We start from the raw sequence: 15571 nt of genomic DNA, 5'->3' as shown, positions 1-15571 counted from the left end.
CACCTGAGGATTTTATTGGAGAAATGAAAAATACCAGCATTTATTGAACCCTACTGTGTGTCGGGCACCATGCTACAGTTTCTGCATATGCTGCTTCGTGTAAGTCTGGCACCAAAAGGCCAGGATGCTGGCGTTTGGTCGCTATTTTGCAGATGATGACCCCCGCTTAGAGTAATTTAGGAATGGCCTGAAATCAGATTTTAGTAGTTTAGCGACTTACCCCACATCAGATGGCAGATGCTACACTTGGCATTGCGTGTCATCTCCATTTGACATTTCCAAAAGTATTTATCCTTGCTGCTTCCACCACACTAAGCTACTTCAGTTACTTTTAAAATTCCTAATACTTGTTTTGATTGGGGAATTTGTAGTGGGTACGTGACTGGATTCTTCAAGTTCACACACACACACAAATTAGTCAACAATACCAAGAGTTAGAACAAGAACCCATTGGTTTATACGTCACTGAGTTCTTTTCTTTTCCTACTTTTTGTTCCTTCCTTCTTAAAATTAATAAAATTGGCCTATAGCAGGTTTTTTCTTTTCTTTAACTTACCAGTCCAATAAAACTAAATCAGAGACAGAAATCTCAGCAGAGAAATCAGTCTTTTTTTGTACAGTATGCCACTGACCTCTGATGGTGGAAGTTTAGCATAAACTAGGAGAGACCCAGCCAAGAAAATGCAGCTTCCCTTCAACACTCTGCTTACCTGGTTAATATTTCTTAGGTTTACAAACTTGACCTATTACCTCTGTAGTGTGTGACATGGGAGCCTCTTCTATTAATACTCTGAGTATTTAAAGGACATTTGAGAGTACATTCTGTATCCTCAATTATCGGTTCACAGAATAGCATCAGGGTTAAAAATTCCAACTCTGGAGTCAGATGCACTTGAGTTTTCATTCTGTTTAATAACTTTATAACTTTTGTCAGTGTCCTCATTTATAAACTGAAGACAGTAGTAATACCTATCTCATAGGGTCATTTGGAGAATTAAATAATATGTACATAAAGCCCTCAGCGTAATACCTAGTATACAGTAAGTGCTCTGGAAAGGTTAGCTACTGTGAAATATTTGTTATAGCGCAGTAGTTTATATTATTTCTAAAGCTAATTATGGAAGAGAGAGAATAGCGTTTCTAGTTTTGTAATACATTCTTTTTGACACTTCTCTGTCACAGTTGCTAGGAATGGGGAGTTCATTCATCACACCAAGAATCCTTTGTCCACAGTGACCTAAGCTTTCTGTGACTTTCGGAAGCTTCAAAGTTAGAAGAAAAATGTTGAAAAAGCTTAGAAAAAGAAAGCAGTAATGGGAAATCTTTTCAAAATAAGACATTTTGGTAGGTTGACCACTAGAGTAATAGAAGCAGAGAATGTCTCTAGAGTGACAGAAGAAACCATAAAGAAAGGAAAAGGGAGAAAACAAATATTTAAATATTTGTACTGGGTGCTTTGGTCCTTATCAGTACATTTTCTATGAGATGTCTCATTCAGCCTCAGGCCATAGCCCAGGGAGGGAAGGGGGGTCGCCTGAAGAGTAGAAGGGGAGAGGCAGGCAGGGAGGAAGGGAAGATGAACCTTATTTTTTTTCAGTTTCTGTGTTTTATTTATTTTTTTAATTTATTTATTTTAACTGGAGGCTAATTACTTTACAATATTGTGGTGGGTTTTGCCATACATTGACATGAATCAGCCATGGGTGTACACGTGTTCCCCATCCTGAACCCCCTTCCACCTCCCTCCCCATCCCATCCCTCTGGGTACCGGCCCTGAGCGCCCTGCCTCATGCATCAAACCTGGACTGGCAATCTGTTTCACATTAATGGGAAGTCTCCTTACTATTCAGAGATGGGGCAACTAAGCCAGAGTTCTGCTTAACTTGTTTAGTGCCACAGAGCTGGGGACAGACGAGGTCTCCTAAAACCGGTGAAGACAAAACACTGGAACCGAGGTTAACAAAGGAAAGTTTTCGCACGGAACTTTCCCCCTGTAAAAACAGTGGGCTTAGACGGGACTATCTCAGAGGACCTTTTCTGCTCCACATTCTGTAATTCTGCTAGTAAAACCTTCTGACATGTTTTCCTTTGTGGGTACTGCAAAGGCAGGCAAAATAAATATTATGTGGAAAACACTGATTGAAAGCTTTGTGAGAGAATAAAAAGACCAGTTGGGAGGCAAAGGAAATAAACATCTCGAGGGAAGCCAAAGTAATCAAAAGAATTATAAGAACGAGATAAAAAGAAAATCAATATTAAAAAGAGATAAGGTAGAACTGGAAAATAAATAGTAATGCCGTTCCTTTCAAGAATGTGAGCAGGCACGATAGAGATGATAATCACTGAAAATAATTATAGTCATTACTACTTAGTACAATGTACAGGACACCGTTTTTTTGTGTTATCTTGACTTTCTGCTATTTAACCCCAGAGCATGGGTGAAGGAAGCTTACTTAGCTGCTCTCATCCACTAAATTGTGTGGTGGTTTTGGTTTTTTATAATATTCTTCTCAGCAAGTAAACTTGTCTTCACAGTTTGGGACAGCCTCCTTATCTATGTGACTTGATGCAACTAACTCTGCTTTAAGATCCCTTTTTGGAAAAAGCAAAGACCAAGATACTGTTACTGCATAAGGCTGTTCTGTGAAGAAAGAAATACTGGATGCAAAGTGCTTAAAGTGCTCAATAAATATTTACTGCAAATCAACTATAGTTCAAGTAAATATGTATATGTGTGATAGAACTTTTTTTAATTTGCTGCTGTGGTTACTCACCATCCTCCCCCTCCCCACCCCCCATCTCGGATGGACCGTTAAGTGAGTACGGGCTCCACTGGCTTCCCCAAGATCCGCGATACAGAACCATCTGTCACTGGAGAGAGAGAGTATGTTGTTGTTGTTCAGTCACTAAGTCATGTCCAACTCTTTGCGACCCCACAGACTGCAGCACACCAGGCCTCCTAGTCCTCCACTATCTCCTGGAGTTTGCTCAAGTTCCTGTCCATTGGGTCGGTGATGCTATCTAACCATCTCATCCTCTGCCTCCCTCTTCTCTTTGCCTTCCATCTTTCCCAGCATCAGGGTCTTTTCGCATCAGGGGGCTAAAGTCTGGGAGCTTCAACTTTAGCATCCCAGTCCTTCCAATGAATATTCAGGGTTGATTATAATCAGAGATAGAGTATGTCAGCCCTATTTAGGTGGAGTATTGCTTTAACCCCAAACATTCCATTTTTATATCCTGACTCTCCCTCCCCACTGAAGGGCTTTGTGTCAGTAGAAACCTAGGGCAGTGTTCAGCCCACATCAGGGCCAGACACCACCTCGTGTGGGCTTACCTTGGATCTCCCTACCTAAACGCAGAGGACAAGTAAGCATATCTTAGAGACATTCTCCTTAGCCACATTGGAAATTCTGCTCCAGCATGGCAGACAGCACAGCCAACACCAGATTAAATCAGAGCTTTCTTGGCCAGAGAGATTTAGACGCATCAGAAACATACTATAATCTGGAAAAGAACAAATATCAAGCAGAATAGCGTTCACCAAAGAACCATATTGCCGGTTCCATAGAAAACTAAATCACATAAATCCAGAAACAGTGAGAATGGGTAACAAGGTCAGCCAAATGCCTCGAAGGTCTTCTTAGTGTTACTATCACTGGAGCGTGGCTGGGGACAGCCCCAGGGCAGGCCAGCTGGGCACGTCTCGCCCACGTGTTCCACCGTCACAGCTGGGCATTCGTCCCTGGAGACGTTTTTCATCCATTGGGAATTGACTAGGTCATGTTCCTCCATCTGCTTATCTCAAGTTTCTCTTATTTCCAGGTCATAGGGTTACCTCTCTGAGGACGAATGAAGCACCTTACACTTTACAAAGAGAGTAAAATCCCTGACATGAATTACCTCCACTTTCTTATTCTCTACCAGAAAAATTTCTTGTGTTTTTCACTCACCTTGCCTCGTTCTTCCGGCTCACAGACTCTCAGATGATAGGACGCTCTCAGGTTAATCTCAGGCTCCTCCTCTCAGGCTCCTTTGAGGACATGGTTTCATCCATTATTTCTATATAATCACACTCGTCTCCATGTCCCTTTTCTTCTCTTTATCAGATTTCTTGAAAGCACAGCCCCTCACACTACTATGAATTCAGTAAACTTAAACCCTAACCCTCTGCCTCTCACTTTCCCTCTCTTTCTCTTTCTCCTTCCCTCCTTTTCTCTCACCTGAGAGACACCAAAAATGCTGTTCAGAAAGATGTTATTAAAAAGGCAAAAAGTTGCAAGTAAGACTAGTTAGAAAGCATGAGCTTACATTCCTTTTCAAAGGAGAGGAGACTAAAAGGCAATTTAAATATTATTTTTTTTCATTTGCATATAATTGCTTTAGGATGTTGTGTTAGTTTTTGCTGTTCTTCACCGTGAATCAGGAGAAGGCAATGGCACCCCACTCCAGGACTCTTGCCTGGAAAATCCCATGGACGGAGGAGCCTGGTAGGCTGCAATCCATGGGGTCGTGAAGAGTCAGACACGACTGAGCGACTTCACTTTCACTTTTCACTTTCATGCATTGGAGAAGGAAATGGTGACCCACTCCAGTGTTCTTGCCTGGAGAATCCCAGGGATGGGGGAGCCTGGTGGGCTGCCGTCTATGGGGTTGCACAGAGTCGGACACGACTGAAGCAACATAGCCGCAGCAGCAGCAGCAACGTGAACCAGCCAGAAGTACACATGTATCCCCTCTGTCTTGAGCCTCCCTCCATGCCCTCCCATCCAAGCCCTCTAGATTGTCCCAGAGCACCGAACTGAGCCCCTTGTGCCACACAGCAGCTTCCCACTAGCTATCTGCTTTATACGTGGTAGTGTATATATGTCAATCCTGTTCTCCCCATTCGTCCCACCACCCTCCCGCAGCCCTGTGTCCACACATCCGTTCTCTGTGTCTGCATCTGTATTCCTGCCCTGGAAATAGGTTCATCTGTACTGTTTTTCTAGATTCCACACATAGGCATTCATGTATGATGTTTGTTTTTCTGACTCACTTCACTCTGTATGACTATCTCTAGGTCCATCCACATCTCTACAAATGACCCAGTTTCATTCCTTTTTATGACTAATATTCCACTGTATATAGGAACCATTATGCAGAGAGAAGGAGGTGGTAAAAGAGAGGGTCCTTTTCCCCTCCAGTGAGAATGTAATGAAGAAGCAGGATGAGGGATCTTTTGAGGGAAGTTTTTTCTCCCAGTGAAAATTATATATAAGGTTCACTTTGGGGCTTCCCTAGGGTCTCAGTGGTAAAGAATCTGCCTGCCAATGCAGGAGACATGCAGGAAGATCCCACACACCTCATGTGGGAAGATCCCACGTACCTCGGAGCAATTAAGCTCATGCACCACAACTATTGAGCCTATGCGCTAGAGCCAGAGAGCCACAACTGCTGAACTCACGTGCTGCAACTGCTGAAGGCCAAACACCCAGAACCCATGCTCCGCAACAAGGGAGGCCACCACAATGAGAAGTCTATGCACCTCAACCAGAGGGTAGCCCCAGCTTCCCATAACTAGAGAAAGCCTGCACAGCAACAAAGACCCAGCACAGCCAAAAACAAATAAAAATAAAAAAAATTTTTAAGGATAAGGTTACTAGGGGAAATGGTGGAGTCACTTTCTTTTGAGATCGTTGACAGTCGGATAGATCGTTGTATCTGCAACTGTACAAAGTCAGGCTTTAAAACATCGTTCCTTTTGCTCACTCTCTTGTCTGAGTTCAGGGCGGGGAATGAATAGACTCATATAGACTCACTATGTCTTCAAACACTGATTCTGAAGGAAGGAATAGTTTCTAACATATCAAAGATGCAATAATAATAATTGCATTTCTAACCTTTTTGGTTCTCTAAATCTTTGTGATCTAAAATAGGAAATTTCAATATGATATTCACTAGTACTGATCCCCATAACATTCAATGGATTTTTAAAGTTCCATATTAGTTCTTTATTGAATTCTAACACAGGCACAAATGATTGTGCAGTTTTGATGATCTGTTAGAGGAAGAATGGATACATGCATATGTATGGCTGAGTCCCTTCACTGTTTAACTGAAACTATCACAACATTGTTAATTGGCTATACTCCTATACAAAATTAAAAGTTCAAAAGAAAAAAAAAAAAGATTACATGACAAAAATTTTAGCTCTAACATTTAATGGGATTTTGACTAAGCAAGATTTTTTTATCTTTAGCATTAGTGAAGTGAAGTGAAAGTCAAGGGCTTCCCAGGTGGCTCAGTGGTAAAGAATTCGCCTGCCAGTGTAGAAGATGCAGGTTCGATCCCTGGGTCAGGAAGATCCCCTGGAGAAGGAAATGGCAACCCACTCCAGTATTCTTGCCTGAAAGTCAGTCAGTCATGTCCGACTCTTTGTGACCCCATGGACTGTAGCTCGCCAGGCTCCTCTGTCCATGGGATTCTCCAGGCAAGAACACTGGAGCAGGTTCCATTCCCTTCTCCAGGGGATCCTCCCAACCTAGGGTTCAAACCCAGGTCTCCTGCATTGCAGGCAGATCCTTTACCATCTGAGCCACCAGGGAAGCCTTCTAACATATTATTTAGCAGTTAAGAATAGACACAGGAGCTGGACGTGGTGTAAATCCTGGCTGTCACCCACTCCCTAGCTCTGAGGTCCTGGGTGGGTTACATAATTTCTGTGTGCCTCAGTTTTCTCATCTGTCAATAGGAATATCATACTGGCTACCTGATAGGATTTTTGTCTTTACATGCAAAGGCCTTAAAGGAATACTTGGTACATGATGATTGCTAAAAATTGGTAATTTGTTATTTTTACTGAAACATATGATGTTAAATCCTTGTTCACACCATGTAGGTCTCAAAGGTGTTCTGCCTAAAGGATGTGTTGCTCCTTGAGGGAAGCCTTTTTGGAGACACGTTAACTCTTTCAAGCCACTGCATTAAAATCAAGTGACAGCCCAGTGAGTGCACTAACGGAGTTTCTTGCTGAAGGATTCTTATAAAGTCCTGTGCCACAGATTGATGATGCATATGATCTTAGGAGACCTCCCCCACCACCCACCACATTTTTAAGACTGTCTCTTTTTCATGCATAAACTAGAAATTACTCTCTAAAAAGAAATTTGGACATTTCTGCGCATTTGGGTATAGAATTACTGCTGTCTCCGGGATTGATCAAAAGGATGTTTGCATGAAGATAGGTACTACATTTGATTGAGGATGTGTTAAATAGGCTTTTTTATAACAGTATTTGTAAAGCTTTTTTTTTGCCCTCAGGAATAATTCGGGCTTCACACCAGCAGACACTGTAGCCGTCATGTTCTGCTCTACACACAAATCCCTCACGTTGGGTAAGTAATCCACACACTGAGACACCCGCTCAATGTTACCTTCAGATAATTGCATCTTATGATTTTGAAATTCAAACAACTTTTCAAATTAAATGGAATACAGGTATTGTCTACTGTGTCACCTAAAGAATGGTAGCAAAGTGGGGATCAGTCATGACTATGAAATACCATCATGAATTAAACTCATTTTTGTGAGCCTAAATGTAATAGTGTAGAGTTTAGCTTTACTTGTAATCATGTTTTCCATTCTCATAGAAGGTTTTCAGGGTTGAATGTTCATGTTAAAAGTTGGGGAGTGGGGTAGTTGTGGGGGTGCAGTGAGCACAAACTTAGCTTTGGAAGGCCCTAGAGTGACCCCTGGAAGATGTTAACATATTTCCTGGAAGCTTGGAGCAGGGTGAAAATAACTGACATTAGTCTGAAGTTTGTTTCAGAATGTTATGTCTATAAAGAAGCAACAATATATTTAGTTATTGTGAACTCAGTCTCATTAGTACCTAAAGTGAAATAAGTGAGTGAAGTCGCTCAGTCGTGTCCGACTCTTTGCAACCCCATGGACACCAGGCTCCTCTGTCCATGGGATTTTCTAGGCAAGAGTACTGGAGTGGGTTGCCATTTCCTTCCCCAGGGAACTTCCCCGACCCAGGGATCCAACCCAGGTCTTCCACATTATAGACAGACGCTTTACCGTCTGAGCCACCAGGGAAGTCAAAGTGAAATAAGTATGTATTTAATGGACAAAAATAGATCAAGAAAAGTGCTATTCCTTCCTTCCCTTTACCCAGTTTAAAGGCATTATCCCAATAACCTATCCAGTTATTTGGAATCCATGCTTTTAGTCATTAAAGAGCATTAAGGGATGAGAAACTTTATGGAAACGTCATTCACACACTCCTTGGGGCAGTAGGCACATTGTGGTTAAACTTGTATTAAAACTTCCTTTACCTTTTGGCGTATAACTGACTTAACATTTCTCAAAGTCTGTTATGTTAAAGTTCAGTCTGTAAACTAGAAAACAAAGACATTTCATAATGGTTTTACCAGCCCCAGACATTTCTGTCTGATAGAATTATTTTCAATCTTGCAAAGTTGGGGAAATGATTTAGAGATTGGACATACTCGTAAGCAGTCGCTCTAGGACTTCAGCTTATTTGAATAAATTATATGTGTACTGTCCCTTCAGTGCAATGTGTCTGTTAGGTTTTCCTTAGAATCGTCGCCAAAAGGAAGCTGCGAGAGCTTTGGAAGCTACTTTCTGGTTCCAGATTTTGTGAACCTGGACAAAACACTTAAGCTCCCTGAACCTTAGCCTTCTCACTTTGTAAGGCTTTTTTCTACATTGTAGGTGTTGTAAAGACTGAAGGTAAAACTTGTTGAGTATCCAACACAGGACTTGTCCATAATACAAGTCAGTCCATGAGAAAACGTGTTCTGTGATGGTGCTGTGTGTAGGTTGCTGTGGGTGGAGCCAGAGTGCCCACCGAGAGAGCTTGGTGTGCTGCCTGGCACGTGACACATACCCTGAGAGCAGCAGCTATGATTAGTTATAGTTAACTGTGTTGGTCATGAATGTGTTACTGTTTCCAGGGTTTCAGTCCCCTGCCCTTGGTCTTGTTCATGTTCGTATAACAGATGTGGTTTAATTGTTGACCTCAGAAATCAACCTGCACTTTCCCCCCATGTCGCTGTTATAATGTGACGCCAGTGCTCCAGGTCTCCTGAAAAGGAAGGGGCTTATAAAAGATAGGGAGGCCAAAACTGGGTGCCTCCAGACCCCTCAGCAGTCACGAGTCAGGGACCAAAGGAACCTGTGTGGTTAGAGCAGGTGCTGAGCCCTGGTTGCGTCCAGTATGCTTCTGCATCTCTGCCTCTGAAACCTGCCCCGCCCTTAGGATTTGCTTTTGTCTGGAAAACCTAGATGGATCGTGGGTTTTTAAAATTTATTTTTATTTATTTTTGGCTGTGCTGGGACTTTGTTGCTGCGTGTGGGTTTTCTCTAGTCACAGCTAGTGGGGGCTCCTATAGTTGCTGTGTGTGGGTTTCTCACTGAGGTGGCTTATCTTGCTGTGGAGCTTGGGTTCTAGGGCCTGTGGGCTTCAGTAGTTGCGGCTCGCAGGCTCTAGAACATTGGCTCAAGAGTTACGGTGCACAGGCTTAGTTGCCCCACAGCCTGTGGGATCTTAGTTTCCAGACCATGGATCGAACCCCTGTCCCGTACACTGGCAGGCAGATTCTTAACCCTGGACCACCAGGAAAGCCCATGTTTATTTTTTTCTCCATAATTGTCTCCTGTGCTGGAGCTGGCCATGATGAGCAAAGCTCTACCCAAGAAGCATACTGCAACCTGATCAATGTTCTTCTCTGTAAGTAAAATATTCATGCTATTTTTTTTTCATTTTTTTTAACCTCAAAGCCATATCATTCTGTTCTTGATGCATCCTGATTTTCAGTCATCTGAAAAATTAGATGAACACCAATCAAAAGTAGCTATTTTACTGAAAACATTGGGGTTAACTTGGACTTTTGGTTTTGCAATATTCTCCCATGAAATAGATACTTGGATCCTGCAATAATATTCTAGTATGATAACTAAGTAACCATGGTGATGTAAATCCTTAGTTATTTCCATAAGATGGTAAACCTACTCTCTCTTGGAATTGCAAGTCCTAAAGACTCATCCTGACTCTTCCATTGAAACATCCCCAGGCCTTCATTTCCATAGCTCCTGGATTAGGGAATTTTACTTGCAGCTAGGATATTCTATTACACCTTGATCACACCTGGCTTTCTGCCTGCAGTTTCCTAGGCCGCATTTATAAAGAGGACCTCTTTGCTGCTTTCTTATCTCAGTGAGAAGCCATAGAGCGCCCTTTTTCTACACACAGCAAGGGATGTTTGGGTCCTATTGCCTGAATAGCCTTGTTGAGCCCTATAAATTTAGTGAATCAGTTTCACAAGGTCCAAAGCATATTTCCCTCTACTGGTGACCTGATGGCTCTGGTACAGAGGAGATGCACGGCAGTCACCCAAGCTACAGCCGATAATTATCCTAATGGGACTTCTCATCTGCATGGCAATGATAGCGCATCACAATAAGTGTGAAGAATTCATGTTTCAGAAAGCAGGGGGCACATTGCAGGTAGGATCTATCACTCAGAGTGATACTTTCTCTTATTTCTCACCAAGATGAAAGACAGCAGATTAAAATATATCTATTTGGCGTGTAGGAAATATATTTGTCCCTTTTGTGATCACTGTCAAAATATTTCTTCTAGTGATTTTACACACATACACATGTGCATACACACACGTACACATAATGTCTCAAATAGAATACATTAAGAAAGCTTTATGAAATAACATCATTTATTAGTATATCCAGTATTTGTATATAAGAATAAATTATTGCAGGCCAAGTGTACCCAGGTAACTAATGAACCAAAGATGGAAACTCTGGTTTTGGCAGCCTTCTGAGTATTCTTGTACATATACTTGCAGTTTATTTTATTCTTCTTGCTTTTGCCCTGTCTCCATCTCTTCGATGTACTTGCATCTACACACATGCTGAATTTGATTCATTGCTTTTATTAGTGCCTTTGCCATTGATTGATTAGTTCTTCGTATTAGTACTTTTTCTATTGATTGATTGCAGATGAAGTGACTATTTGACCTTTAATTATGAGGCTTCCTATTGAAAATGACATTGAGCTATGGCTCCACATAATCCATCTGGAAAGCCCGACATGATGCCATTCCCTGGAGTTCGTTCAGGAAGAAAGAGGAGGCCTGGAGGAAGTGCAGAGCTTTCAATGTGCTTCATCTAAAACAATACTACGGGGCTTGTTTACTGCTCTCCTATAGTTGCAACTCAGGGTTGGAGGTAATTATATTTTGTCAAGAGAGCCTCACTTGCTACGGGTTGCTCCAAAAGCCATGAACTCTCCCAAATTATTTTCTAGTCTGATGGTGATATTTGTATAATTAGGAGAAGGTATTTTACATAGCAGAGTTGGGGGAACAGCTCACACCCTAGTTACCAATGGTTCAGTGCCCAGTCAGTCAATAGAGCTCATCAGTACAGAAATTCAATCTGAGGGATCCTGTGGAATTAGTATTTAACTTTTACTTTATTGATCTTTTTCTCTTGAGTGTTCAAATCACTTTGCTTATCTAGAGTTCTAATGCATGTAGAAAATTCTCACTGTTCCTAGAAAGAGGATGTTTAAAGATGTTTGGGATCCTTAAGTGTATGTTTATGTTAGTTTTTCATGTTTTCAAATAGCAAAATGAAAGCATATACTCCTAGAGTGTGTCAACTGACAAACGGCAGTCAATTGTGAGACTCCAAGTCGTTTGCTATTTCCAAAAGCTTTTCTGAATTGAAGGAATGCTGTTTAAAATTTAAATACAGTGTCGTGATCAGTGTGTATTAAAAGTCCACTGTGGGTCTTACCATTTCTAGACATTTGTGTACAAAGACCAATCAAGGCAGCTGTTCTTCATATTGAACTTCATTATGAGTCACAGTCACACAGCTGGGCTGTGAGAAGAAACTATGCATTAAAGCCGAAGGAATACAGCTTTTTGGGAGACATGGGATTCTGGAGAGAGTGCAAGGAATACAAACCTGATTCTGGTCTGGATTCCAGTTCTCTCATCAAGTGTGAGTGAGTGAGTGAAAGTCACTCAGTCGTGTCTGACTCTTTGCGACCCCATGGACTATACAGTCCTTGGAATTCTCTAGGCCAGAATGCTGGAGTCGGCAGTCTTTCCCTTCTCCAGGGCATCTTCCCAACCCAGGGATCAAACCCAGGTCTCCCGCATTGCAGGTGGATTCTTTACCAGCTGAGCCTCAAGGCTGGAACAAATCACTCAACTGCTGCCAGCCTCAATTCCCAAATCTGTAAAATGAGAAGATGGGTAAGATGATCCTTGAGATTCCTTCTGGTTTTAAGTTCCTATGAGTCAGGTGCTCAGTGACTACTTGACAGATAATACCACCATTCTAAAACAGTTTCCCTGCTATATGTAAAAAGGAAGAGAGTGTTTTAAAGGAATGTCTATGTAGATAATGTTATAATATTGCAAGAAAGGAAATATGGCTGTTACATCTTCCTAAAGAGGCTAAAAAATGTCTTTATACTCTGCAAAGAGCTTCACAGCGCTGGCCGTGGTGCTCAGTCATTTCTGCCTCCGCACCCCACGGACTGTAGCCCTCTGTGGTCCTCTGTCCATGGGATTCTACAGGCAAGAATTCCGCAGTGGATAGCCGTTCCCTTTTCCAGTGGATCTTCCCGACCCAGGAAATCGAATCTGCATCTCTTGCATCTCCTGCATTGGCAGTCGAATTCTTTACCACTGAGCCACTTCAGGGTTTCATAGGAGAAACAAAATCTGAGAAGGATCTTTTTTTTTTTTTTTTTAATTTTATTTTTAAACCTGAAACACTGTATTAGTTTGCCAAACATCAAAACAAATCCGCCACAGGTATACATGTGCTCCCCATCCTGAACCCTCCTCCCACCTCCCTCCCCATACCATCCCTCTGGGTCGTCCCAGTGCACCAGCCCCAAGCATCCAGTATCGTGCATCGAACCTGGACTGGCGACTCGTTTCATACATGATATTACACATGTTTCAATGCCATTCTCCCAAATCTTCCCACCCTCTCCCTCTCCCACAGAGTCCATAAGACTGTTCTATACATCAGTGTCTCTTTTGCTGTTTCGTACACAGGGTTATTGTTACCATCTCAATTTTCTTTGAAAGCTTTTCAAGAGTGCTAAAGGATTACCCCGCAACTTGGGCTGGAAAGATCATTTAATAACATCTCTTTAGTTATTAAATAAATAACATTTATTTAATAGTAAATAAATAACATTTACTAAATAATGATCATTTAGTAACATCATTTAATAACATCATTCCATTTCTCCAGGGGAAATGGAACTGAAATCTGAAAGTTTGCATTTGTTTTTCTTTTCCCATAAGGCTTCTCTGCGATTCTATCTGGCATATAAAGACTATTATCTTGATTAAGTTACCCTACAGTTGGGAAGCACTTTTTTAAAGCCTTTAACCATTAAGTCATGTTACCTAAACAACCTTAAGTGTTGGCAAATCAATAATTATTATTTTTCATAAGAAGTGAAAGCATAGGAAAAAATCTAGAAGTGTATCCCAGGTCATATAATTAACAGAGACTAGATTCCAGGTCTCCTAACTTCCAGAACTGCATTGGACAACAGGATAGAAAAGTTTTTCAAAGACCCAAAAGCGCCAAACTAGTTCTGAGCATTGTAAGTATACACTGGCAGTGTGAGTTTGAATCATTTAATTGTTTAAAAACTACTTCTGATTACATTGCTAGATTACAAATGGCATTATTTCGTTCTTTTTTATGGCTGAGTAATATTCTGGTGTGTGTGTGTGTATATAGATATATATATCACGTCTTTATACATTCTTCTAACATCTGCCAGATTCTTAAAGATGCCACTGAAATTAAAGGCCCAGTAGGTTTTACCACCATGCTGAAGACAATTGTCCTTCTGTACTGTTTTCTGATCCACATAAACAAAGAGAAAAATGCAGATTCTCGAACAAAGTGATACATTTATATTCAGAGGTTTGAAGATTCAGTTCAGTTCAGTTCAGTCGCTCAGTCGTGTCCAACTCTTTGTGACCCCATGAATCGCAGCACGCCAGGCCTCCCTGTCCATCACCAACTCCCGGAGTTCGCTCAGACTCACGTCCATCGAGTCAGTGATGCCATCCAGCCATCTCATCCTCTGTCGTCCCCTTTTCCTCCTGCCCCCAATCCCTCCCAGCATCAGAGTCTTTTCCAAAGAGACAACTCTTCGCATGAGGTGGCCAAAGTACTGGAGTTTCAGCTTTAGCATCATTCCTTCCAAAGAACACCCAGGGCTGATCTCCTTTAGAATGGACTGGTTGGATCTCCTTGCAGTCCAAGGGACTCTCAAGAGTCTTCTCCAACACCACAGTTCAAAAGCATCAATTCTTCGGCGCTCAGCTTTCTTCACAGTCCAACTCTCACATCCATACATGACCACTGGAAAAACCATAGCCTTGACTAGACGAACCTTTGTTGGCAAAGTAATGTCTCTGCTTTTGAATATGCTATCTAGGTTGGTCATAACTTTCCTTCCAAGGAGTAAGCGTCTTTTAATTTCATGGCTGGAATCACCATTTGCAGTGATTTTTGAGCCCAAAAAATAAAGTCTGACACTGTTTCCACTGTTTCCCCATCTATTTCCCATGAAGTGATGTGACCAGATGCCATGATCTTCGTTTTCTGAATGTTGAGCTTTAAGCCAACTTTTTCACTCTCCTCTTTCACTTTCATCAAGAGGCTTTTTAGTTCCTCTTCACTTTCTGCCGTAATGGTGGTACCATCTGCATATCTAAGGTTATTGATATTTCTCCCGGCAATGTTGATTCCAGCTTGTGCAAGCAGGGTGACAATATACAGCCTTGACGTACTTCTTTTCCTATTTGGAACCAGTCTGTTGTTCCATGTCTAGTTCTAACTGTTGCTTCCTGACCTGCATACAGGTTTCTTAAGAGGCAGGTCAGGTGGTCTGGCATTCCCATCTGTTTCAGTATTTTCCACAGTTTATTGTGATCCTGCTTTACTTTAAATTTTTGATTCTGAAATGGTGTCTGAACTTAATCACTGGTGTATCCAGACTAATAAAAATTTAGAAAGTCCCCAGGTTCTGCATAAATATCCAATTGAAGACATTTAAACCTCTCTGAGGTTCCCTAACCTGATGCTCAGGTACCATTCTTCTTAATGATACAGCAGATGTTCGTCATGTTCAGTGTTCGCCAGGATCAAGGCCCCGATGCCCCCACGTTTCTGCTCCTTCTCCATGTTTCCTGTGCCAGGGACTGCCAGACATTTTAAACCACAACCTGCAGTTAGAAATACATTTTACAGTGTGATCCAGGAAACATTTGCATTAAAAAATTTTACCAAACAACATTCACTCTCACTTTCTGTGATATATTCCATATTCCAGCCAAGTGCTAGATTAAAACCCATTGCATTGATTCTGTAACTCGTTAATAGATCATAATGCAAGGTCTGAAAACTACCACTTTACATCTTGCTTGGTGAAACTTTATACCCTTTCTCAAATACTTACCATGTCAGCTTTGGCTATTGCTATGCC

General features: G+C 41.6%; 1 protein-coding gene across 10 annotated transcripts in view; it reads left to right on the top strand.

Moving 5' to 3' along the window:
- Positions 1 to 15571, top strand: part of SLC10A7 (solute carrier family 10 member 7) — a 302433-nt gene that overhangs the window by 260510 nt on the left and 26352 nt on the right. For 6 of the 10 annotated variants that reach the window (XM_025268133.3, XM_025268132.3, XM_044930481.2 and 3 more), the window contains one exon: positions 7300 to 7373. In XM_025268133.3, the coding sequence (XP_025123918.1) occupies positions 7300 to 7373 (74 nt within the window). The other 4 variants (XM_044930482.2, XM_044930483.2, XR_006545673.2 and 1 more) reach the window with 4 other exon arrangements.

Source organism: Bubalus bubalis, chromosome 17 (genome assembly GCF_019923935.1).
Source record: "Bubalus bubalis isolate 160015118507 breed Murrah chromosome 17, NDDB_SH_1, whole genome shotgun sequence".
NCBI lineage: Eukaryota > Metazoa > Chordata > Mammalia > Artiodactyla > Bovidae > Bubalus > Bubalus bubalis.
This window is presented reverse-complemented; position numbering and strand designations above follow the sequence as displayed.